The sequence below is a fragment of the Ischnura elegans genome, chromosome 2 (genome assembly GCF_921293095.1).
Source record: "Ischnura elegans chromosome 2, ioIscEleg1.1, whole genome shotgun sequence".
In the NCBI taxonomy this organism is placed as follows: domain Eukaryota; kingdom Metazoa; phylum Arthropoda; class Insecta; order Odonata; family Coenagrionidae; genus Ischnura; species Ischnura elegans.
In genome coordinates this window covers 100,197,433-100,224,529 of record NC_060247.1, presented here as the reverse complement: position 1 = coordinate 100,224,529, position 27,097 = coordinate 100,197,433, and the positions used below count along the sequence as shown (strand labels likewise).

The following is a 27,097-nucleotide window of genomic DNA, read 5'->3' as shown; positions in this document are numbered from 1 at the left end:
TCATAATGGTACTGAAAGCCTTCTAAAATTGATTTAATTATTAGGGCCTGAGCTATTATTGGTGGGATATATTAACAATTGATCAGGGTAAATTGCATGAAGTTATTATCATGTGAATGGTAACTTCATTTTCTATCCCATGCCATTATCTAAGATTCTATAAATATATCAAAATACCAACCTGCATGTCATTGTGCCGAACACACTCAACCAACAACCTCTCCAAATAAAATGGAGTGGTAAAGCGGGCAAGTTCCAAAAGACGAGAAAACTCAATAGTCTGGTAAACTTGAGAAACCTAAAAAAAAAAAAAAGAATAATTGCATTAGTCACTAGAATAATTGAACAACTGACACTTCATTCATTTCTTCCTGTTTTTAACTGATCTTTAAATTCTTTTTTCATACAGGTTGCATGAGAAATTCTCAACAGTATTTGCTAATGGCTGAAATAAATGAAATTCCCTAAAAAAATATTCCTACTCTGAGAACAGCAAATACTGAATTAAATCAAAAAAAAAATAAAAATAAAATAAGAAAAAATCAGCCCGCAAATACACTGGCAAAACAAGAAATCAAAAGGAGCACAGTACAATTTTTGGTTTGCCAAAAAATGTAAATTAAAATCATGAAAATGCTAAGTTCCACCAAATTATCAATAACAACAAGCTGTTGATATCCAAATACAAATGACAATCATTAATCTGCTTAGCATAACCAAGATACATTAGATTTTATAGCCTGATATATCTGAGCACCCAGGTCCAATTGAAGATTACCGTAAACTAAGTGGCAAACTATAGAATCCATATTAAAATCTCGATTATGTTGTTCCATTCTCTGTCAATTACTTCCCCAGCCAGTGAAATCAGAACAATAACGAACTTTCCTTCATTTTTCTTTTCCTAACATTCCTTTCCTTTGAAGGGAAAAGGAATTTTAATGGAATAGATGCAAATTAAATAGAGGAAGGATGACACAAGAGTCCAAAGTAAAACTTGTAAGAAAAATTATTATCAATGAACATATTACCTTCTCTTTTGATTATTCATCTGAGCTTTCACCTCCAATCGGAAAGAAAAAGTTTTCCCGTGGGTCAATTCCCATTCAATTCCCCAAGAGTAGCCAATAATTTACCTCCACAATAACAGACAAGAGAATCGCCAAGAGAATCAAGTAATCTGGATGCCAATATGCTTTACCCAGAGGCTCAAAAAGCTAAAGGTTCCAGGTTTGATTCCTGGTTCAAGGGAATTATTTCCCATGACAATAACTATGTACAGGCGGTCCCCGACTTTCGTACACAATGCGTTCCCGAAAACTTGTACGAAAGTCGAACCATTGACTTCCATACTAATTAGGGGTTACGTTCCAAAAGAGCGGAATTTACGTACTAAAACCTTTTTTTTCACGGAATTCATTTCAATTGACTTAATTTTAATAATATATTAAAAAACTCCTCAAATCATCTAATTTCTTTCGAAAATACGCAGAAAATGCAAATATAAGTTTAAAAAACAAGAACTCCGTTGGCTATCGAGTGAAACTTCCTCTTGGCGTTTAAGTTGACATTCCACTTATTACGTCCACTTGAATAAAAGGACATATCAAGTAGCATAAAAAAATGTATTCGTTGAACCCGCACTCTGGATACCTTTTAATTTTTACACCAAAATTCGATGTTTGGCAGGTGACATTCGTGATCGCGTATATTCCGCATGTTATTCAAAAAAGACAAAAGACAAACGGAATTCGGGTGATATGTCGTGCAATATCGTTGCTGAAGGTTTACATGAATTAAACAGCACTCAAACGAAAAAACACAATTAGAAAGAAGGTCTTACTAGTTTTATTGAAAGCTATTCGATGATGTCTATTCAACTTCTTTTGAAAAATATCTTCAATGAAGGCTTTCCTCTTCTCTTGATAAAGGAGCCTATAGCAGGCAGTCTCTCTCCCAAATAAATCACCTAGATCAGAGTCAATTACCAACAATTCCCTTCATTATATACGTTCATATTGTTCGCATATACTGCCGATACTGCAATTTGAAGCAATTGAATGTTGGGATGCGCAATAAACATAGCGGGAATTTAAAAAAAATTACAGACCAGCGTCCGAAAGTCCGAATTTAGCGTACGAAAGTCGAGTAAAAGGTGTCAATTTTGAACGTACGAAAGTGCGAATTGTACGAAAGTCGAGTGTACGAAAGTCGAGGACCGCCTGTATTTAACTGCCAATCATGAGGTAGGTAAAAATATTAACCATTTTTATAATACAGGCATCCCCCGAGTTACGTAAGAGATGCATTCCGGCAGACTCTGCTTAAGTCGAAATTTACGTAAGTCGAACATTCTTAGTTAGTGCTTCAGAAATTTCGATCCGTGCGGTGAATTCTCAGCGGAGAAATGCACGGTAAATTATCGGTGAAGCTTCATTCAATTCACTGCGATATTCATGAACTCTTCCGCGTATTCTTACGTTATTAGATACAAAATCAATAAACATTAATATAGCCAGAGAGTTGCATCTCGAGCATTGACAATCAAAATGCATAATTTTATTCCCAGAGTTGACCGATCGCGTAGATTCGGGAAAGTACGGTATCTCAACGCTACATTACTAAACTGAATACTTAAATTGATTCATTATGTTATACTGCGATCTAAGGGTAATCATTTTATCTTCTGCCTTCTATATTTTATGTTGATTGATGAATCTGGTGGTTTCACTGTCACAGTTAATACACGTAGGAGGGGTGTCGAGGATTACGAACAAATAACACACAAAAAATACCAGTAAATCACTAATTTCTCAGACACATTCACACGCACATACACTCAATCTTTCACGCATGCAAACATACTTTCATTCTCTCATATTTCAATAAAATAACGTGAAAATATCATCATTTGAATATTTACTTCGCTGGAAACATCGAAGAGTATTTCCAATGCTCGAAGCTAATTAAAAGTGAGCTTTTATTCAGCCAACTCAGTCATTAACGTGCAACAAAGTTAGTGGGGAAAAGCTTTCAATGACGCAGTATTCATTTACATTTGCACACAATACGAGAGAACGAGAAAATGCAGCTAAATAAAATCTTTGCAAAATACAACACGGTAACCCAGTTGCCAAAAACATGTAAACAAATACACAATTAATTTTGTGTGTCAACTTTTTCTTCACTTTTTTGCAGCGTTCATTGCTAACACTCAAAATTTCAATGCCTTTTCGTGGGTACTAACCAATTCTTTTCCGCAATAAAGATTTCTGCTCGAACTTCATTTTCTTTTAATTCTAAAGGTGGAAACGTCCAAAGTTAAGGATACAATTTTTAAATAGTTAAAAGTCTGAGTTCGGGTGTGTATGCTGTATAACAAGCTGAATCGTACAAGAGTAAGTGCAACCACTTCCATCGAGAGAACTGCAAATTTTCACATTGATTGCTGACTTGGGATTTATACACGATTTTTCTACAGAAATTAATGAAAATTCCTTCGAGGAATGATAAAAATGGGTCACTTTGTTATGTTTAGCACGTAAAAAACTCGATAACTATTTGATATTTTTTCTACCATTGGGTGTACGAGGGAATATCTACTTCTTCGCGCTCGCATTCGAAAATTAAGGTAATCACTTGAGATACGGTTATCACTTAAGTAAGTACCGATTTACGCAAGTCGAGACATATGTAACTCAGGGGATTCCTGTATATTTTAAGCATTTATACCACTTATTTACATATTTAAAATATTTTTAAAACAATTTTTACCTGACGAATGAGCCTCATCAGAGTTACATCCTTGAGAGCTGGATAATATTGGTACAGAGTTAGGGCTGAGGTGGTTGATGGCGATGGAACAGCAGATGGAGCAGGAGGTGGGGGTGGTGCTGCAGCTGGCTGCTCTCCTTCTCCTTCGGTGGCTGGCGCACCTCCAGCTTTCTCCTGAGCTTTTGCTGCAGCAGCAGCCTCCTCTGCAGCCACTTGCTGCATGTGCTCAGCATAAATGGTATCAATCACCGTCTGGACTCTGCTGCAAAGCAGCAACGGGTGAAATTCCACTTCCAGCCAGCGATGTAAGTCCTGGAGCTGCGGTGTGGCCAATACAACAACATTCAAACGCACCTGGAAATTGAAAGATAGCCAAAGTCAAAAATATGAGCAACATGAGGCAGCATAGGTTTCAAGAGTAAAACTAAGCCAGCCAAAGTGTCCTCACACAGCATATAAAACTAATAATTGTTTATTGAGATTTTAAAACTGTCCGTAGTCTTATTATCCTCTAGAGCTGACGACATTGCTGCCGCCAAATTATGGAAAAATAAATCCCAGACATTTACCTCGTGAAAACTACAATTCTCCCTTGCAATTTAATCAAGTACAGCAACCTCCCAATTGTTGGGGTTAATGATGGGGAAAGACGGCTTGAATAATCATGAGTAACCCCAACTTTCACTTTAATTTCTTATCATTTTCATAATTTATGCAAATCAAACAATCTGTTATTATTTACACACATTGTCTATCATTTTAGATTGCTGTCTGGAATCATTAAGAGCTTTCTTTTCCTGAACGTGATCTTTTTCAAAGCGATAGCGTGATTATACTCGTAATCCTACTGCTCCATGTAATGCCTGGTTTCCGGAAGCCACACACCCGTGACTGGGAGATCGAAGAATCAGAAAAGTGGTTTGCACGAATGCTTCAGAACCACTGTGCGACATTGGAAACTACACAGTCAGGCATCACGCTGAGTAGTCGTGTCTCTCTCAAGTTTTGCCCGTTATGCACCACGTTGCTTTGAAAACAGGAACATGGAACTACCATGAAGGCAACGGGCATGCAGTCAGGCCATAGCACATCAGTAGTTCACGGAAAACAGGAGTGCACTTCATGAATCAGAGTGAGTGCCTGGCTATGACTCATACTATCTCTTGGGCCGTGCTCAACCCCATGCTAGGCCACCACTATAATTGCGCATTTGCAAAATGGAATATGCAATTAAAGATCATACATAACTTTTCTCTTTATTTACAATTGGATAGCTATTGAAGAATCTTCTGAAATTAATCAAGAGCTTTTTTCTTGCTGCTGATTGTCATCTGCAATGCTAGAGCAGACGTTCAAGTTAACTTGAAACATTCCCTGTGAGCAAGTAAATATAATGATTACATTTTACGAAGGGGATTCCTATGGAAATAATAATCCCAGTGAAGCCTTGCATTGAAATTCATATATTCTGGTGCTTTTGCTTCAGATTTTTTTTTTTTTTTTAAAGATCGCGGAAAGCATCAAAGGCGTATGAACTCACCTTGTGCAGATTGCGAAATTCATGGATAATCCACGACATGGATAAACCACAGCTGGATAATCCAGAGTCAGCTGTAGTATTAGTCTCATAGGGCAGTGAAATATTTGAGAAAATGCCAGCCAGAAGAACGTGAAATTACTTTTAATCAACCAATTTATTGGCAAATTAATGACGCAAAAGGAAGATGAACTGGAATACATCTTTTCGTACAGCTAGGATGCCAATCCAACTTTTCTCTCCAAGTTCGAAGTTTCCCACATATTTCCCTTAGAATAACCTGATGATCTTGAATATTCACTCTAGTTTGCTCAACTTAACAGTCAATTTAGCATTAAAATTAAAATGGAAGTCAACCAGTCTTCATTCAATGCACTGTAAAAGGGATCTCTCAAACGGGTTAAGAATGTGACATGAAAACAAAAGACAGCTTAATAATGCCATAAAAAAACTCGAGAGTTACAACAGAATATCATACCTTAATGGTGCACCTCTTGACTGAAAAGTACAACATTAAAATAAGAAAAGAATTCAGAAAACTCCACTGAGTGAACTGGGAAACACATTCCGATCAAGCCAAAGTCAGCAAAACTTTCAAAATTCTTGTTATTTAAAAAAAAAGTTAAAATTATTTCGGCTAAATACAGAGGCATGTGCTCGTTTAACTGAGCGACAACAGAACACTCAGAAAAATTAATAAATAACTCACACGGAACATTGAAAAGAGATTATAAACGGAGTCTAAAATGAATGCATGAACCAAAGGGAATGCTTTCAGGAGACTTACAACCCAGGAATTACCATAATCACATTAAATATGCTTCATATAAACATGTAGTGGCGCCTCATAATTCTAATTAGCTGCATGAAAAAAAGAATCAAAAAAGCATAACACTTACCATATCTCGAAGAAGACTTGCCCGAGTAGGAGGTTGTGGAAGTCCAAGCAACACAGCAAGACGTTGTGCCTTTTCCAATGGACTCTTGTCAGTTTCTATGAATCTGTCAAACTCAGGATGTGATGATGGCAAGGGTATTGACAAAGTAGCTAATAACACCCTACATGCCATCCTAAAATAAGTATAAAAAGTGGAAGATACAAATTAATTAAAGAAACTACAAATGGGAGAACACATTTTTTGGGAGAGCAAAAATGGAACAATTTATGCTTCAGTGAATGCAGCGTCCCATACGAGGGAATGGAAAGAGTTCCAGTTCTACCTTCACATGTGCTGTTGCACTGCAATACTTGTCCTACTCATGAACAATTTTGTTTGAAAGCTCTCGTAGGGGTTATGCAATAGAATTTCAGCTGTAGAAACCATAGGCTAACAACCACATCAAAATTGACTACGTGGAAGATTATTAAAAAAAAAACAACCCTCGGTCCTCTATCACCCATGCCTCTGATATTTTTTTACTAGTCAAGACTACACAGTCCATGAATCATTATCTTTGAAGGAAAATATGAAGTTACATGAAAGCAATGGAAGCGTGTTTCATCCCAACCCCATCTCACCCACTGACCTTTTTCATTACCTGCTTCAATTCTAAATTCTACGTTTCTGGAGAACAAATGCTAGGTGAGTGACTTACTGGACCTGAAGATGTCTCGATACTTTTCAACAATTGATGACTTGCACGAGATTCAAAAAAGTATGAGACCAATCGCATTTCTACCTTATTTAGGTTTTTAAGCTCAAATTGATTGAAAAAATTTTTTTTAGTCATAACAAGACTATACCAATATTCAACAATATAAAAAAAAAACAATTTTCAAAGAAACATGCGTGGCATCGGCACTGTCATACAAGAAGATACAGCCTGGAAAAGCCAACTGTATATATCACATAGGTCGCCCAGCTTCGCTTTGAAGGCAATGACGTCACAAAATAGCAAGATCTGAAATGTTCATCCTTGACTTCCTCATTTGTAGCCTCATTGCTAGGGGGGAGTGTGCTCCTTCCCCTCCACCTATCGTTCATGTGCTTCTGCTGCCAACTCCTTGTTCTCGCTGAGCAGTCATCTCGTTCTGTTCCCGCAACTCGCCGCAAGTTACACTAATGCTGCTATGCTAATGCTAACGCTAAACATTGTTAGTTGTGTTGCAGATTGCGCAGTTGCAATTTAATGATATACTGATAAAAATGTTTTCCGCTGTGTAGAATTATTTTTATTGATATAAAGAGAACCCTGAGCGTGTACTGTGACGTGAAACTATCACAAGGAAGTGCAAAATCCACCTCACTGCAACTGAAGCATTTGCAGGTGAAACACAAGTCCGATGTGATGAGAAAGTGGCAAAATTCAGAGGAAACTTATGTGAGGAATATTATAATTCAGTCAACGGTTTATTCGAAGATTGAAACCTACATATTTTCATTTCCAAACGCAAGCGTAACAGTTTAGATCCGAAGCATGTAAAGATTTTTATTGTCCTTAAAAAATAATTTGAAAGCTTGTAAAAATTGTTTTTAAACAGAAAAAATAAAAACCTGTACGTACAGTAAACTTTCGATTATATAAAGTCAGCGGGACCGGAAAATAGGCACTTTGTAATATCGAGTTTCATAATTTCAAACATTTTTAAGAAGTCGAGAAAAAATGTTTGCTTTTGTTTACACCACCCTTTTTCTGTCTTTATTGGCCTTGTTTAACGTTTTCACAGGCTATTTATGACGGAATTTTAAAAAAATGCTCATTTTTATTGATTTTATGCTGTGAAAGATCGTTAAAAAATCATGCAACCCTAAACTTCACATTCTTTCAAGTTGAATATCAATGATTTTAGCGCTAAAGAAATTCCTACCCATTTAAACACGATGAAAATTTTTATACAAGAATTTAATCTGAAAATTTTGTGGTCAGCAGCGAATAGCAACTATTATCTATGCATAAGATAGATATTTGTTTCCAACGCATACGAAATTTTAACGGCAGCCATCCTAACCCCCATTTGTGACGCCCTCTATGCTGCAGGAAAGTGTAAACTAAGGTTTATGAAAGAGATCTCTCAGAATGGGGGAACGGGTAGGAGTGCTACAAGAAAGTTCATGGTTAGAGTTGGAAGTGCCTCTTCATTACAAGTAGCCCGTAAAATAAATTGGTGGTAAATAGAGCCCAATATTTAAGATACTCCTCCTCACTTTCATCTTTGTCTTCACTGCTATCATGCATGTCTGCTGCTTCCACTCCTCTGATTGCTGCTTAGACACTCCCTAGGCACTGACTGAAGCCCTTCGCACATTCTCTCATGAATTTAGCCCACACCGTACGATTCCAGGACGCTTCCAGGACGAAAGATAGCCAGATACCGCCTCCCTCGTGGATGGATAGCAAGGTAATTACGCGAGCACTTAATGTACAGGGTTGTCTAAACCCCGTTCAAATTGGCTCTAGAGGAGCCATTTTGCCCTAAATATGGGCTCGTCTGTAAAGTATTATATCATCTGTGATATCCGTACCACATCTCCCCACCTAGTTGTTGACAACCGCAGTATTTTCCCGACCTTTCCCCTTCCGAAATGTAACATTGTCTCTAAAATGAAACTTTAAAATGAAAAATACTTCCTACATCATTGAGTGTCTTAATTCTCTTCCTTTCTCATATATTCAACTGTTAATCTAAAATTTACTGTCACAAGGAAGTGTATTTACCAGCACGACCTTCCTCATACGTTAAACTGCTAAGTATTGTCGCCACAATGTTTCCGTGTGTCCAATTCCCATATCTGTCTTGGCATCAAAGTTATGAGGATTGCAGAACTCATGAGAACTATTATTTTCAAGGGAAAGGTAGGAAACCCAACATAATGACCACATTTACGCTATGAGCCACTGCTTGTTGTGACAAAATAGCTAATTAAAACTTTAGTTCGGTTCAAAACTTTTGTTAGAGATCTCTCCAAATTGAATAACAGCAAAGGATTTTGGCATGTATTGCAAACTTCTAATTACTGATTCCATGTTGCCACACAAAATGGGCACCTTACACCTCAATGGCACAGATAAAATGCCATGACTGAGCAACTTCCACACTTCTGACCACAAAAATTATTTAGACATGCATTGCGAAATAATGACAAAATATTTTGAACTAAGTTTAAGATTAGTGAATAAAGACTGAGAGAAAAAGACATACTTTTGAATCTCTTCTGGAGTGATATTTTTCTTCATTTCTCTTGAGAGCTGAAACAGCTTCAGAAGAGCAGCAGCATGAAATAAATAATTTCCAGCTTTCCAAAAAACCATGGCTAGTTTTTGATAGTAATTGGCCATTGTCTTGGGAACAGGCATCTTCTTTGACAAATTCATCAGCCCATGAATATCCTCTATGGCCTTATATGCTTCCTAGCAACAGAGAAATTCAAGTGTGTTACAGATTAAGCACTGGTAAAATAGCATTTTAATTACTTAATTAATTGAGGATGAAATATGAATTATACAAATAATTCACACAACTAACATAGGTAACACCTTTAAGGGCAATTCTTGAATATTTTGTATTCCCAGTTGGTATATGATCGATTAGATAGCTGCTAGAAATTAGGTTGGAATTTAACAACCGTTTGTTATGAAAGAAATGAAATTTCAAATATATTTACATATAATAAGAAATACCAAGATTATCTTTTATTTAATATGTTTTTATCATCATATCTGTTGATAGGTAAGAAATATTTTAGGCTAAAAAGTTAAATTAAAATATGATTTTCTCCTAACCAGTTAATCCATGGAAATACCATAATAAGGGCTACATATGTATTTGAGAAAAAAATCAAGGATAAATCGTATCTTTAAAAAAGACACATTCACTTACATTTTCAATCTAGACTAAAACTTGCATTAGTAAAACAAAATATTATCGTATAAAAGGAGGAAGAGATGGTCTAGTAGGTTAAATAATACTTACTTGCCACAATTCCATCTGAATGGCCGACTCCAACTGAACAAGCCTTGTTTCCAAATTAAGTTGCTGAGTCTCTGGTTTATTGATGCTGACATTGGTACCAGAAGACGGGAGCTTCACAATATCCTCCAAGTGCTTCCTCAGCTTGTCGCACAGCTTACGGAACTCAGTTTTACGGTTGTATTTCAAACAAAATGCAAATGTCTGAAAGAATAATGACAATGAGCACATACACCACATAAGAATCACATACAGAACTTAGAATATATTCCTCATTACTTACCATCCTTGCAATATCATGGTACAAAGTTTCAACATGGGCATTTGTTCGCAAAAGTTCCAAACACTGACAATACGATTCCCATAAGAATTTCACCCATGGAGTCAAAATTGTCCGGTCACTACGGTCTTGAGCATCTTCACCACTCACAGCACTATCAAGAGAGACAACACATTCACCCATAAGTAAGCACACTTTCCAAGTTAACTTTAAAATTCCTTCAAATTCTTATCTACTGCCAAAGGAGACAGTAGAAAAATCAATGTAAGAATAAATGACATGTAATATTTAAACTTTGAATGCCTTGGTGCTCATTTAAATAAAGCTGCATTGACACCAAATAACTGAAGGGGTCAAATGAATAAATGAGTCACCAATAAAATAAAATATCATATCAGAAGGTGATATACTTATGAGCCACACTAAATTATGCACATATGGTGCACCAGATAAAGCTTCAATAATCATTAAACAAATTAGGATCGATAACCTACCTCAGCAAAATACTCTCTGGGGTAGCCAAATTGTCAAGATCATCAATATCAACCACGGCTTGCTGCGATTGCTCTCTCGCTGCCTCTGTCCTTTCTTCAGCCGTTCGGAGGTAAAAACGAATGACATTTTCTAAAGACCCAACATTCACCTGAAATTAAAATAAATATTTTAATGCAAAATAAAAGAGATACTGGCAATTCATCACAGCTTCAAAGTAAGTAAAGGGCATTTACGACACCAACGCTCCAATATGGGACAACCATTTGTTCGCCAATTTAAAAGCCATTGGCAATTCATCACAGCTTCGAAGTAAATTAAGGACATTTACGACACAAACTCTCCAACATGGAACAGCCATTTGTTGGCCACTTTAAAAGCCATTGGCGATGCAGCCCGGTAATTAACATCCTTATCTTTTCACCAGATAATCACAAAAGAGTAGCCTTTGATCAGTTTTAAAAATAGGAATTAACATCCGTATCTACACTTACCGACTGGAACATGTTCCTGTATTGAAACAACCCTTCTTTGGCAACATGGGATTTCTTCAGTTCTACACAAAGATCCAAGTACTTGAACATAATCGGCTCCAGGACACTCTCGCTCCAATTGTAGGCCCATTTTTTATTCCTGAACACTTCATACAACGTATCAAGAGCTCGAGCTGGTTTCATCACCTCAATGAATTCTAGACGAGCACAAAAGAGAGCGCAAAAAATCAACCATAAGATACTGAAAGATACAAAGCAATAAATTCGTGGAAGCAAACAGTTTCAAATATACTAACATAAAACTTCCCGGTAATATCTATTCATATTCCTCGTCCACCCAAAATACAAAACAATGCCCTGATTACCGCCTCGAAACCGAAATATTACAATAAATATGCCAATTTAGTTGGTTATCCATCTCAAGACTACCACTGAACAAACACCTCGACACTGGCGGTCAATATATTACACCAAGTAAGCATTATAGCACCTATGAATATATATACTAGGACCTAAGTTAATTCTTCTAGGACAAAAGGGGTGATTGATAATAACAAATAACACTTTTTCACCTAATTATCCTCAAAACAACAAGTTATAATCCAATATTAGACACCAAAACATCAAGAAAGCCGCTACTCCCTTAGGCCGGCCTAAAATACTTCTATCACCCATTATCCGAAAGAAGCATTATACGCATCTCAAAAGATATTTCAACATTAAACACTCTCTGAAGTAAAATATTTGCAAAAAGTGATTGAATTAAGGCTAATAAAAAAACAATGGACATCGCCATATGCATTGCACCGAACCTCATGCCCCCAATGCGGACGTAGCATGCATATGCCCTCCGAATCACACCATGGAAATTGACAAATACTTACCATTGGCCCTTTTAAGGGCATTTTCAGGCCTTTGGCCGTATCTCGCCATCGTTTCGTTTCACTAGCACAATTCACATTAGCAAATAAATCACAATAATTAATTCCTGTAGCTTCAATACAGGCACACTCCCTCAATCACACACTAGCCGATGGACGTGAACCCACTGCACCAGATTGGTTACGTGCTCTAAGTATGGCTGCCGTTTCTGTTTTCGTATATTGAATTAGTATTCATTTGCGATATATCATGAAAATAAAAGCAATAAACTAATTACAAAGAATTAATAATCAGTTTTCAATGACGTAGAGGTATAGATAAGATTTAGACAACTTTCTAAGACGACCACTTTTCCTGCTTCGCCTTTGCTGAGAGCCTGTTTTGGCTGACTTTTGAGTTCACATGTGCTTAGCTTAGCAGTAGCTGAAGTCGCTTCCTTTGCTTGGAAATTTGACAAATGAAGGAGGCAATGGCGGAACATGTGGCTCTCCTTTCGTGTAGCATTATAGGTAAATAATCATTTTCTGTTGTTATAGATGATGATCGGAATTGATTTAAGTATTAGAAAAAATATATTTTTTGTAATCAACCATATTTTTAGAAATTCTTCTTGGTAGCCATTGAGTAACAATACCATCGAAGAAAAACTCTACTGTCACCAAGTATGTTTTTCTTACAGAGCGTGATAGTAACGGAGATATATTATGGACTTGGATCTACCCTTCTATTACTGCAGAGCAACGTTCTCTACTCACCAGGAAATGCGGATTAGACGGTGATCACAGTTGGCCACAACCATTCCTATATGGCCGTTTCAGGAACGCTTGGTATTACATCAATTCAACTGAAGTTTTTGAGTCAGATAATTTGCCCAGGGTTAGAACACTTACTTAACTTTAAAGTTATGTAATAGCATGTAGCACAATGGAGTAATAGAATTTTATTGTAGGTGAAACAATTCGCTCTCGCTCTTTGGGCGAAAGATTTCAATCCTGAAAAATATGAGACATTTTGTAGGATTCTGAGCAAGACATTTTGTAAAACAGGTACTTGTTGTGGCATCACGTAAATTTTATGACCTACATTTTCTTTGACTCATGAAAGTCTTAATCATTTTGAAGGAAGTCCTACTTCAATGATGCAGTTGTACCTTTCTGTATTGACCAGAGGAAGTTGCATGACGAAAGAAAATGGAACGTTTATTGTCAAAGATTATGAGCCTAACAAGCACCTGGTGAACACTAACGTAAAAGGTTTGTATGAATTTGTTGATAAACATAATATGGATTGTTTTAAATACTGCACGCTTTTTCAAAATTTTATGAAAGTGTTTAGGATTAGTGCCTTGAATTTTCTCCCCTATAATCGGGAAATTCGTGGAAATGTATGATGCTCTGCAGTAGAATTATCAATTAACTTATTCTTGCAGATCTAATTAAGACTTTTGGATTGGAAACCATTTTAATATACACAGCTCTACTTCTTAAGAAGAGAATAATTGTATACCATCACAGTATTGAAATGCTGTTAAAGGTTGGTCCCATTATTTGTGTGTAGTGATGCTTTATGAATTTTTTTCTTAATTTGAAAACATCGTTTTTCAGTCTCTCCGAACATTTCCTGCATTAATGTGGCACAGAAAAACCTGGGATTTACTTTTCCCATGGGTAGATCTGCATGCAGATGAGCTGATCGACCTTAAGGCACGTATGATTAAATGACATATCTCTGCCATATTTACCTGGCAGGTTAATTTCATTATTAATTAGATTTCACAATCTGTAGTCGAATTACCACGTCTGTGTCTAGTATGATAACATGCTGGGGTAAATAATATCCAGTTACCCTCACTATTGTATTTTATAAAATAGATAAATCTAATATTCATACTTTCTGGACATCCCTTGCATAAGGAAGTTAGTTAATAGTGGTTAAATATGTGGGTAGTGTTAAAAAAAACATTGATTCATTTTCAATTATATTCTTTCATGTTCACTCTATGTTTCGTGAAATTAAAATATTTTTCTGTATGTGTGCTGCTGACTTTGTCTTATTCTTTACAGAGCAATCAGTATTATGTTGCTGGTTGTCGGGATGCTAGTGTCTGTTCAAGGAAAGATATATATGACATTCTTATTAACCTTCCTGCGAAGGAGATAAACATTGCACCTCATGCCAAAGGTATTTTACTATTTTTTCTGTATTGTCAATATCAGTTAGTTTATCTGCTCATCTCTTATGAGACAGCAAGGCCTAAGGTGCAAGTTTTTCAACGAGAAACAGCTTAGGAATGTCATCTTGCTTAACAATTCTGTCATGCCTCTCCATCTCACTTGCTTGCATAGTGTAGCTCTATGCCTTGATCACAATAACACAGATTTTTCTATTCATAGCATGTTTTATGGTATTAATAAAATATATTGATTGATTTCAAAATATCATACTTTTTCAAAAATATTTTACAGTTTTCCTAACAAAGGAGAGACCTCACTTATGTACAATAGATAAGTTAAAATTAGTGACAAGTAGGAGAACCTACATATCAAGTTCAAAACATTAAAAAACTAGCATACAATGTTGAATAAAATTTTTTGGACTATTTCGCCAGGCCAGTATTTGGGTGGCCCCACCAACGTTTCCTGACCGATGCTGGTCACTTTCTTAAGGGTTTCTGAAGAGGTGGGAATTTAATTCATGTATATAGGTATCCATGTCAGGTGGAGGGGGGAGGGGAGTCAAAGGGGTCTACCAAATTCCTTGCCAGCCAATTTAATTCATGTATATAGGTATCCATGTCAGGTGGAGGGGGGAGGGGAGTCAAAGGGGTCTACCAAATTCCTTGCCAGATCAGTGTGAAGAATTACATCGGCGAAACAGACAGATCGGTCAAAACACGCCTAGAGGAGCACAAGAGAGCAATTTGACTGGGGCAGTGAATGAAGTCCATGGTAGCCAAACACACAGCGCTGGACCACACAATCAACCTTAACACTAGAAGGACGGCAGGGGTCATTTGACCCATTTTCAGAATTCAAATTTATTTTTCTCTTATTAAAATATTTTTTTTTATTCTTGAAACTTTTTCACTTTATTCATTTTAATCTATATTTTGATAAATTAGTGAAAATTCACCTATAGTCTTTTGTTTAAAATTTTTATGACGTGTTATACCTAGAAGGACGCCTGGGGGTCATTTGACCCACATTTTGTTTTCGTGCTATTTTCCACTTTTTTTCTTGTCCTATGTATATCATATAAACAGCAATAGGCTAGTGTAGTAGATGATTTTCTTCATTTTGAACCAGCAAGTACCCGGTTCAATGCCAGTTTCGTCCCAAGGGCTCTTACCTGTATTTCAAAACCTAGGCATAGTCACTTATCGTGCTCAATCATTCGATATTTTATGGGCAGCAAAGGGAAATAAAACGTTTTCAATCATTGATTTGGGTAAAATTGATGCAATTATGAAATTTTAATTTTGTATTTCTTGTATTGTTTAATGATTATTGTATTACCCACACCAGAAAATCATCACGTATCACATGACTGTTTTCAGTCGGACAAGATTCAGAGCTCTTGGAGACATTTTTTTTCATCATCGCCTCATCAGGTTTATGAATAACTGTTGCATTTTTCTGGCCTGTCACTCGGCCTTGCCCTTTTCCCGTGTGTCCAGCCTTAGTGCCGCCTGACCCCGTCAGGGTTTGGTGCGGGTGGACTGCACGCTGCGCCCTGTGAAAAAATCCTGTCTCCTTTTGAGAGAGCGGAGGATTTGGGTGGACTGAAAAATTCTCCTGTAAATTCTAACCTTGGAATCCGCACGTAGGACGGAGAAGAAACATTACTGCAAGTTCTTAGAAGATACGAATCAGGATTCGGTCTTTCAACAGCCTTTCAAACAGCAATGAGGAACTTGCATGGGTCGTAGATTGCTCTAAAAACTATTTTGAATAAGTCAAATGGATACATTAGCTCGCAAAAATACCTTCAGTTTCTCCATTCAACATCAAAAGAAATAAAAAAATTGCATTTAAAATCGAGAAAAAATTCTCTGAGCCGACCACTGCGCGAAGACACCCGAGCGTTGCCGAGGCCAGGCGTGACGTCATAGGTGCCTAAACAACCGTAGGGAGTTGGGCAATACGCTGAGCGCATGGTGTAAAATTTGTTTTGAGGGAGTATTTAGCCGCTCATCGTCACTTTATTTTGTTCTGTTATTCTTGGACAAGTTTTCCTATTGCTATTGTGCCTAGATTATTACTTGGGATATTAATAATGCGGCATCGGGATGATGAAGTACAAGCGTTTCACTTCGTATATTTTAGTTATCAGAAAAATGGATGACAACGTTGTCACTCGTTCGAAAAATACACCTGAAATACATCTACATAATACCCCGCAAGCCGCCTAAAAGGCGTGTGTTATGGGGTGACACCAGCCTTTTTTTAGGACACCAAAAATTGATGCCACGACCCTCATGGAATTTTTAAGACAAATTATTGCTATACGTCGGCGGCAAATCGAGATGTAATTAAGAAACTTGTAATACTGGAGGATAACGATCGTAAGCTGTGCTGTTGAATTTGGCAACGCCAAATTAGCGGAGAAGGTAGTCCTATCCGTCCTACGGTACGAATTCACAGCAAAACAGTCTGCACACAATCCACATGTGATATCGCGAATCGGTCCCGCTGCCAACACACACACAAGCTACAACCTATTTCAATAATATAGGTAAATCCATAAACAATATACTAGCATATACCATAAAAATATAGTGGGAAATAGGCAAATACTCTTATCAAAAACTGGAAGTCACTGTCACATTCTTATATTCATCACGTACAACTTACAATAACAGAACTCGTTATGATGAAAACAACTATTTATTCACTGATTTAAACCCTTAAATTAGCCCACACAAGTGACTTTTCTCACTACTATTCGTTGAAATAATGGAATAACAAACTTCACACACAGTTTTTATTTCAATAGCGTGATCAAGAAATGTCATATCTACGGTGAACAACGGAGATTAGCACGCCACTGACAATTTTTACACTACTGTTAGACATTTATCGATAGCGTAATAGCACTTTTTACAATTTAATCACGATGGAACACTGATAACTCTTGGCCGATATTTTTCAACCTTGTCAAACTTTGTGCATTACAGCCACCGGCACTGTGATTATTAGCAGTAGCTTAACGGGAGATGTCACGTTGAAAATAACACTATTTTCGCACAAAAATGTTCCTAGATGTCTCCAATCAGCGAGCAAAAGTTGCATTGACTGAAATCCACCCCATAATACGAGCACAGACAGTCCTAAACAACGAATTCTCCGGTACCTACGAATAAACGGATGAAGTTATTGTATATAAAAGCTAAGCGGACATTAGTAAACATCAAAATCGTTCTAATTACATACTTAAATGAATGATATGCCGTCGATAACATCAACTTACAATTAACGTATCCCCCTTCCAATGGCCGTGGCTCGGACTCCTACAACGATGTTATTTAGGTATTAAAAAATTTTTGGTTTAACTGCCTCAGTTTTATATTTTATGCCCTTACTCAGATATTAATATTATAAATAATGCAAAATATGAGGGCTTCCAAGCCTCTATCGTCGGATATTTATCTTTAAATATAAAATAATCAACACGTCTAACAAACGAAGCTCTCACAACTGCTGGCAACTATTACAAACAATCACAACAATCGCTTCGCGTGATGTTTAGGCACCTTTGACGTCATCGAGGCTTCGTCGGCAGTGGCTTGGGGGGTGAGGGAGTTTTTCCCGCGCTTTAAAATTTGTTATATTTATCATTAAATATCTCGCGAAGGAAAACTCAGAAATACATGCGGTTTTCTTTGCTGTATTCAGAAAATAATTTTCTGTCCGCCTGTGAAATAAAAAAAATTCATGCAAGTTCCCCATTAGCGTTACTTCTGAAATTTTTGTTCTTTTTTATGAATTTCTAATGCTCTCCAGCTCTTTATACCTCCAATGCAACTGGAGAAGATTCTACCATATTGCGCTTTCGTTCGTAGATTTTTTCGCATGCATATGAGTAGCGAGTTTAGGAAGAAAGTAAGAAGTCGAGAATATATCAAGAGGTCGCCATTCAAATAACTGTAGGGAATATAGAAGATCAGTCTGGAAGTGAATTGGAAACATTAGTTCAAGGGCATTCTGACCAATCCATCATCATCTGCGTGTGATGGCAGCAAAGAAGTCCAAGATAGTGAATCCGATGGCGACTTTGACGTAACAGCAAATGCACAGCTCTATCCAATGAAATGCAGCTGCTCTTTTATGAGGTGTATTCCAAATAAACCAGACAAATTTGGAATTTGAGTACTGGGTTTTGATAGCTGTGAAATGAAAATACAGCCTAAATTAATTTCCATATTGCGGCAAAGATGAAGATTGGCCATCGAATAAAGCGTTAGGGGAATAAAGAATTACTGAAGTGACCGTAACATACAAGAATTTAGGAATAAATGCAACTTGTGACAATTATTTTCCATCCATCAAGATAGCAGAAAATTAGAAAAAAATGGAAAACGTGTCTTACAGGGACGATCTGAAAAAACAGGCGTGACGCACGAATATCCATGACCCCTAAAATAGCCATGTAATCCATTCAACGCGAGTGTTCAAAAATACCTTAGGCCATACTCTTATGTAGGAACAGGCAAACTAGAACAATAATGTACTTTTACTCAGCAACATGATCTCAGACGACTCTATTTGCGAAACGAATAAAAGAATACCAGAGACCATCCTATTTCATAAAAAAAAATAAGCAGGAGTAGATATGACGCATAGCATGTATCAATTTATTTACACAACTCCAAATCCAACAGCCATATCTCCACGGGCACAAAAAAGAAAAAGGTGCCAAATATCTGCGAATTGCACCAATTTCCTTTCCATTTTCCAAATTCCTTTTCGTGTGCAAATGGCTGGTGTCCTAACACCTCGTGCCACATGCCTTTTTGGTGGCTCACGGGGTAGTATGTAGGCTTAGATGTAGATGAATAAATCGTCCAATCTAAGCATTACATACGTGCAAAAAAATATTTTGTGGAAACAGCACTGAAAAAATACTCTGTCTGAGATTTACAACAAAGTAATAATTTTTACAAATTTTAATGCAAATTTTTTAAACCCAGTGTGCCTATTGTTTAAAAATAAAACACAAATTTTGTATTGAGTGCATGTATATTCATAATTAGATTTGCAATCGACTGCTAAATATGGTTTAATTCATGATTTTTTTTAATAATTGTTATTAACTTTTGAAAATGAAAATAATATTTAATATTGCTAATTACTGTTTTTAATCAACTAATTCAACAATTAATACGATTGAACTTGATATTGGCTGAAAATGAGACGTTTTATTTCAAAATTCATTTTAGGGGTCAAATGACCCCTAGCCATCCTTCTAGGTAGCGCGGAACTCCCATCCTCCTAGTGTTAAGGAAGCAAAAAATGTTGCCAAAGTAAAAGGTTTTAAACAGAGACTCGTCAGAGAAGCCATGGAAATATCTAAAGTGGAGAAGAACAATTTCAACAGGGGCACCGGCCTTAAAATTAGTCATACTTGGCAACCCATAATCAGCTAAAACAATCAACAACCTACTCCTCCAACCTCCCGCTCCCCTCCCCACACCACCTGACACGGATAACTTTATATGTATGTGAATTTAAATTCCCACCTCTTCAGAATCCCTTGAGAAAGCGACCAGCATCGGTCGGGAAACGTTGGGACCACCCTAAAAAATTGATGGGGCGACATGGTCCAAAACTTTTTATTCAACATGACAAGTACCTGCAAAAGTTTAAACGAAGAAGCATACAATGGTTTAATAAAATTTCCTCACATTTTTAATGGAGCTTTTGAAATTTATTAAACACAAAAATACGATAATATAGAGGAAAAAAATCTTAGTTATATATTTTATCCCAAAAGCAAAAAGTTATGTCATTTGTCCAGTACTACCTCAGATATGGGGTGGTGTGAAAATGAATTACAAAAACGAAGTAAATATCTGAAACAAAAGAAAATCTCAACTTGCATGCTCTTGTCTTTCAATTTGAATGAATTTTTAGGTGCAGTACACCTTTTCTTAATATTTTTTGAAGCCTAATCACAGTATACACACACAAGCACAGTATAATCATAGGGTTGTCTCTTCATCCCATCATTCTTATATCCATTTTTTCTGGCTTCCCCGTTCTGCCCCAAGAACACGTTTTTGCTTGCCCAGGAACTGATGTCAGAAAATATCGTTCATTCAGATGTTCAACCATACGAAACTAAGGATAATTAGACCTAAATCAAACACATACCAAGAATTACTGTAATTTAAACACTAAAATATAACTGACCATCAGTACAAAATCTTCCGAAGTTAGAAAACAATGGCTAAAATTCAAACAACTCACAGTTCACATGTTTATACTCAATAATCTACACCAACATGGCTGCAGAAAATGAGCAATAATGGTTAATCTATTTCCAATACTCTCTGCTTGTTGACAGAACCTCCTAAACGCAAAAAAACCACAAACCTCATTCTGCCCTGGCCCCTATTCTACCCTGTGTTCTCCTGTATATGTCAAATACCTATTCAAATTAAAGTTTCAATTTTCATATGTTTAAAAACAATCTTGTCAATACGTTTACATGAAATGTCAATCAGTTTGAGTTGAATACATTATAGAGAGCCAAAATTCTTTAAGAAAGTTCATCTCATTTTAAACTTAGAACTGAATCCAAAAGACAGGAACCAAAATTAATATATGTAGTGTACCTATTCATATCTCTCCACATCAGATCTGATGTTTTATTTTTACATCAATGCGCTGATAATTCTTGCAGTGGAAAAACTGGTGCGATGTCAAAATCAAGAGAAGTCAAGTAGCTGTTGGCCATTTTACTATATGTACAGTAATGTAACTTCAAAGATGGCAAACCCAGAAAAAACTAAATCCAAAATTTTTTCATTGTGTTCATTGTTTTATTCAGAAAATTGAGACTTTATTACATCACCACCAATAATTTAAAAATGTAAAAGTCATGCTAAACATATATTTTACCTTAAATGATTGAGGTTGACTATATCTAATACATGTATCTTTTTTTTCAGAAAGTATGACAATGACCAAGACTCATAAAGAAATAGCTCTTTTTATGATGCAACTATCAGAAAATCCATCTATTTCAGAGCAGCAAGTTGTTAGAGAAATAGCTGGGAAAACTGGAGATTTGTTAGCACATTTGAAGTAAAGTATAATATTTATATTTAAATACATTACTATATTGCAATTAATGTTAGAGAAGAGCACATGGAAGCTTTCTGCCAATAATTGATAATGTGGCGATGATGTATGATTCATTATTATGAAATCTGGCTATACTCATATTAATAGAGTGGTGGTGTACTCCTTTATTTCACTATTTTTCAATTCAATTGTAAATATACCACTAAAATACTCCTTTTCATAACTTGATTTTCCATGAGGAGGTTGACTCTCGAGACTGCTCGAGTCAAGTGTCCATGGAATATCTCATTTTTAATTACAAGTGTATGCTTGTTACATGATCGTTACTTAGAATGAGTATTACCTAACTTGTTTAAAATCATTGATAAAGTGTGAAAAGGAATGTAAAGTTGGAATTTCATATTTTAATAATAGTTCTATTTAACCCAATAATGGAGTCAATTCCATGTGTGTTTATTTTTCAGAAATATATTCATGTAATGTATTAATTCACTAATTTTTTAATACCAGAATATAATTTACCAACATTATTTTAAAGCATTTCATTAAATATCATATAATATTTCCTCTATGATGAGATTATTTTTACTCCAACCAATTTGGCAGCATTGCAGTAGGAAATTCCTCATGTGTCCATCATTGAAGTATTCACACTTGTTGCTATTGACTGTGCACTATGAGCTGTGATAATAGAGTGTGCAATCTTATTATAAAAAATAGTAGATTGCTATTTATTCAGATTAAATAAATACATGCTTCTGTACGTCATGCTTTGACTAAAATCGTAAAAAAAATTGCCAAATCTAAAACCAACCTCAGTCCCACGCACAGCCAACTATATTATTTCTTCTGCAGTAAGTGCAGAAGTTGGTTAATATCTCAAATAAAATATGGATTGAGGTATATTTTTCTACATTATTTTATTTCTGGTGAAATTTTGCATCGCATCATTTTTTCTGAAGATTGACATGATGCCATGAAGTTTTAAACTGCGCTTTCTCATATGATGGCAATTCTTGCCATTAATCGTATTTTATTTCAAACACAATGTATGTAAAAAGTAGCTAGGATTGCTATAATTACATTCATTTTTATAGGATAGATGAATTATAGTTCTCTAACTGCCAAAAATATGTAAACAAATGACATGAGGATTACTTTTCAAGCCAGCTTTATTTAAAAGAGTAGACCTCCTTGTTTGATGTAGAAAACTTGTGATACGAGGAAAATCAATGCTGTGTACATTTTATTTTATGGAAAATGCCTTTGTTAGTGATATACTCTTAAGAAAAAAATTGGAATGGAGGCCGAGGTTTTTTGCATTGCTATAGTCAATCATTTTCTTGCTAGATATTTAATTAAAGTTTTAATTAGGTGGATGAGCTAAATAATGAAGATTCTTATTCTATCACTTGCTTCTTTAACCGCTATAATTTTTATTGTTTTCACTTTTCACAAGAATATTAACACTGTTCTTACTTAAGAGGAGTTCTCACGCAGAGATACTTGCAATATCCAATTATTTAAACATGTTAGCAAAGCTGCAGGTCTCTTAAATTCTACATGTACTCTACCATGTAATACTACCTCATGCCCATAATGTCTATCAAAACTATTCCAAAACAGACAGGATCCAAAACTAATGTTCACTTCTTTGGCTATCACCCAAACATTTAAACAGCGATTTGGCCGCACCAACTCGTTCACCAATTTGACATGGTTGGGGTCTATCGATCTGGAAGGCTTGTAAATCTTCATCTGTTAAAGTTCTACCTGATTTAAAATGACTGTATCACTCAAAACACTGGCTTCGACTCATAGCTTCATTAACAAAGGCTTACTTAATCATTCCAAATGCCTCCATAGCTCTAGGCAGCAGTGGCGCCGACTCCACAGGGCCTGAAGGGGCCCGAGCCCCCCCAAAAATTCGTTACAGATGTGAGGAAAAAATGTGTCAGGCTTGTCAATTTTCCCCGGAGTGTCCAGATATCGATATTCGAGGTATCAGGGTTCTAAATTTGATCATATGACTCTTCTAAAATGCTTAAAAACTTAAAACTTACTACTTATAAAATTTACCGGGGCAAGATCCCCGGTTTGGGCCCCCCAATATTTTTTGTAAGTCGGCACCCCTGCTTGGCAGTTTGAAACAAAGTTTCATGCACGTACCCTGTTCCTTTAGCTCCTTCATTGCAGCTATTGCAAGTGGCGATGAACAGGTTAAAACACATATTTACCACTATGGTGGTCCTTATTTTTAAAGTTTTCGAATTTATTTTGGGACGCCCCCCAGTTTTGTCCCATTTGGTGAGAAAATAAATCATGAAAATTATTTTTGCAATCTGATATCGGGAAAACGTGCTTCGTCGCACTTAAAGTTTTGAAATTTTGGTATTTTTGGGTGTTTTTCGGACAAAAGTGAAGATGATGTCACTTCTATGCTTCTATTTAAATTCAGCCTGGATGTTTGCAAGATCTTTAACTTTAGATATAAGATTAAGATATGGAGAATAAACCGCTGCTACTTTGCCCATTTTGGCAATAAACAGTGATAAATATAGCATTCAAGGTTATATTGACAAAGTTTAAAGTTTGTCTAAAGAATTTTATGCTTTTACGACGACTGAGAATGATCAACGAATATTGAGCGTACGCAACCCGCATTCCACTCAAAGTGTCTGACAGGGGTGGCATGCGCTCACTCTTGGTACGACATCTCGGGAACCAAAGGGCAGAAATGAAAGAAATTTGAGGTGATACTCTGCAAATGTCTAACGAGTCATTGTAGAAGACGAAAAAGTGATAGAATAATCCGAGAGTGACATCATCTTCACTTATGTCAGAAAAACACCCAAAAATACCAAAATTTAAAAACTTTTAAGTACGATGAGGCATGTTTTCCTGATATCCAACAGCAAAAATAATTTTCATGATTTATTTTCTTACCAAATGGAACAAAACTGGATGGCATCCCAAAAGAAATTCGAAAACTTTAAAAATAAGGACCGCCCTAACATACCACTGCTGCTACGTAACGATTCAACATAAACAAATGCATCACCTCTCATTTTAGTCATCAAATATGTGGCAAGATGGCTCACTTTGTTTTGTTTTGATCCATTGAACAGTTTGCACAGAATAAAATCAGTCCGGTCTTTGTTTGATCACATCTTATATTCACTTAATGAATTGTGTGCTGACATTGAACATGTTATGGTTGGCCAATTTTTCAAAATCCACTGGGTGAAATATTATGTAACAGATCCAAATATCATGTGCAGGGAATAATTTTTAATTTCCTATTTTCTCAGATCATTGGCAACTGTGAGCACCAGTGATGGTAAACCTATGGTTTGCATTGAGACATTACGAGAGAAGAACCTTCCTCCAGCTTTAGAAAACTTTCTCTTCAACCTAGCAATAGCTGAAAATATGATGATGCTCTAGATCTGTTTGTTGATCTTTATGTACATATTTACATATGATTTGTTACTCAAAGTACTTTGATCATTCCATTGCTTGTTTATACACAGATTTTATATTGCAATGTTAAATGGAAGATTCATGATAACTTGGTTATGGATCTATGTTATGACCAATACCCCCAATATTTTTTTCATGTTATTAAAGCTATTTTATAACAAATAAATTTTATTTCATTTGTGATTGAGTGAAATGGAAATATGACTTTCTTAATGAAGGAAATATTGCTTAAATGATTGATGCAATGTATGTATTTCATATCTAAATTATTATCTATTTGTGATAAATGAAGGTCAAAGCTTCGGTAGAGCAGTCTATTCCAAGTATTTAAATACTCAAGATTCAATTTTAAAAATATTCAGCATCACAATTATATAAGTTAAAAAAAAATTCCAAAGATCTCAGACATGACCATCTAATTTTCAATATCATCTGTGGATTTTTCACAAATCATTAGAAGCAGGCTATGCATTTTTACAGCCCCCTGCTAACAAAAATAATCATTGAAATTCATAGTGCTGAATAAATTCATGTGGCAAAGTTTGAAATGTGTTAAAATATTCTCTTTTGGATTAAGTATTAGAGGAAAATGCGATTTGATGTGGATACTAAAGTTATTGCAGCCTACAAGACTCAGTAAATATGATTACATATTATGAGGACTAGTTCTAATATTTATTTTAAAAAAATTAAATATAAAATCAGAATGTTAACTTCAGCTAAAACTCCTGGGTTAGATTATTTCTAGAGGGCAAGATATATATGCCAATTTTTTAAAGACAAGTAATTTAGGTAATAACTGTGGCCTCCCAAAAGCTGCGCAAACCACTTTCTCCCATGCTTTGGCAAGTCTTATATTTTACCCCTTTATCCGGACAAAGTTGATTACTCTCCTGAGTTGCTCATCACTCTCGCAGCCAGACTGTTTGAAAAGGGAAAATGCACTTGATCTGTCGAATCTTTGGATTCAAATAAAGATCTTAGTTATGCCCTGTTCTAGATCCGCGCATCATTTGATTGGTAGGGTCCAGGGGTATATTAAGATCGATATATTGGGAGAGTTTTGCCATTCATTACTTTCCGCGGCGCCTTAATGGTATGCAATGTATACCTCTTGCCAAGAATGTGTACGGGGTCTGATATGCGTAGTCATGTGCATGGGCGCAGCTAGGAATTAAGACGAGTTAATTTAGGTGCTACTAATACCGGGGTGTGTGGGGTATGGAATACCCACCAGGATAAGCGGTATGTGCGAGAATAATAAATTGCGGAATTTTAAAATAATGGTTCAAAATGGTGAGTTTTTACGGCTATCTGACGGATATTTTATTAATCCTTACACCATCCTATTAGTAGTATCAATCCAATTAAGTACAATGGATTTAACTTAAAAATTTCTCTGAGCTCTGGTATCCCCTAAAACCCCCCCTCGCTGCGCCACTGGTCATGTGACTTTTAAATATTCATCAATTATTTTTCAACATTGTTCATTTGGCTGGAGTAAAATAAATTTCATTCGATTTCAAAATTTAAAATCTTACCAGAAAGGACTGGGAGCGGCGGCCGTCTTCGACGCGTTCTTTTTCGCCGAGTTTTTGAAAAAAAAGAAAAAAGCGTGTTTCCATTCGAATTGGCTCTATTTTTAGGCAATTTACATGTGGGATAAAATTTTTAATGAAAAGGTAAGGACAAAGTGGTATACCCCAGACTACAGAACCTACATAATCAAAGATAGTTTTTAAAAAGTCGAAAAGATGATTTTTTTCCGCTTTCTTCCGAATCCGTACCACTGTGCGCCGTCATTGGTGTGGTCATACACGGCATAAAAATTTTGCCGGAGTCAGCCAGTCCTTCGTCAAATTCTTACGTAAATGTTTATGAACACTAGCTCTAGAGTATCTAAATGGAGCTTAACCGTCCTCAAAAGTGTTTTATTTG

The 27,097-nt window shown here is 36.1% G+C and overlaps 2 protein-coding genes across 3 annotated transcripts in view; one reads left to right on the top strand and one right to left on the bottom strand.

Moving 5' to 3' along the window:
• The window catches only part of LOC124154242 (eukaryotic translation initiation factor 3 subunit A), a 33,598-nt gene extending 20,912 nt beyond the window's left edge, over positions 1 to 12,686 (bottom strand). For both annotated transcript variants that reach the window (XM_046527840.1, XM_046527841.1), the window contains exons 1-9: positions 12,371 to 12,686; positions 11,487 to 11,683; positions 10,995 to 11,143; positions 10,504 to 10,654; positions 10,224 to 10,424; positions 9,453 to 9,661; positions 6,211 to 6,382; positions 3,775 to 4,128; positions 182 to 298 (exon numbers count right to left, since the gene is read on the bottom strand). In XM_046527840.1, the coding sequence (XP_046383796.1) occupies positions 182 to 298; positions 3,775 to 4,128; positions 6,211 to 6,382; positions 9,453 to 9,661; positions 10,224 to 10,424; positions 10,504 to 10,654; positions 10,995 to 11,143; positions 11,487 to 11,683; positions 12,371 to 12,419 (1,599 nt within the window). In that variant the 5' untranslated portion in view covers positions 12,420 to 12,686. The remainder of the gene's footprint in view (positions 1 to 181; positions 299 to 3,774; positions 4,129 to 6,210; positions 6,383 to 9,452; positions 9,662 to 10,223; positions 10,425 to 10,503; positions 10,655 to 10,994; positions 11,144 to 11,486; positions 11,684 to 12,370) is intronic.
• An 85-nt stretch (positions 12,687 to 12,771) lies between these two features.
• On the top strand, positions 12,772 to 25,326 carry LOC124154244 (DENN domain-containing protein 10-like). Its single transcript, XM_046527842.1, has 9 exons — positions 12,772 to 12,877; positions 13,048 to 13,244; positions 13,318 to 13,414; positions 13,490 to 13,621; positions 13,798 to 13,901; positions 13,973 to 14,071; positions 14,432 to 14,549; positions 21,541 to 21,676; positions 24,988 to 25,326. Exons 1-9 carry the CDS (start codon positions 12,826 to 12,828, stop codon positions 25,121 to 25,123), a joined length of 1,071 nt encoding a protein of 356 aa, XP_046383798.1. The 5' UTR covers positions 12,772 to 12,825; the 3' UTR covers positions 25,124 to 25,326.
• The last annotated feature ends 1,771 nt before the right edge of the window (positions 25,327 to 27,097 follow it).

Bases quoted from the DNA above. Each gene is read 5' to 3' on its own strand.
- LOC124154244 (XM_046527842.1), top strand. From the start codon at position 12,826: ATGAAGGAGGCAATGGCGGAACATGTGGCTCTCCTTTCGTGTAGCATT. The intron at 13,622-13,797 runs GTTTGTATGAAT...TTATTCTTGCAG, and splicing joins GGTGAACACTAACGTAAAAG to ATCTAATTAAGACTTTTGGA. The intron at 14,550-21,540 runs GTATTTTACTAT...CTTTTTTTTCAG, and splicing joins CATTGCACCTCATGCCAAAG to AAAGTATGACAATGACCAAG.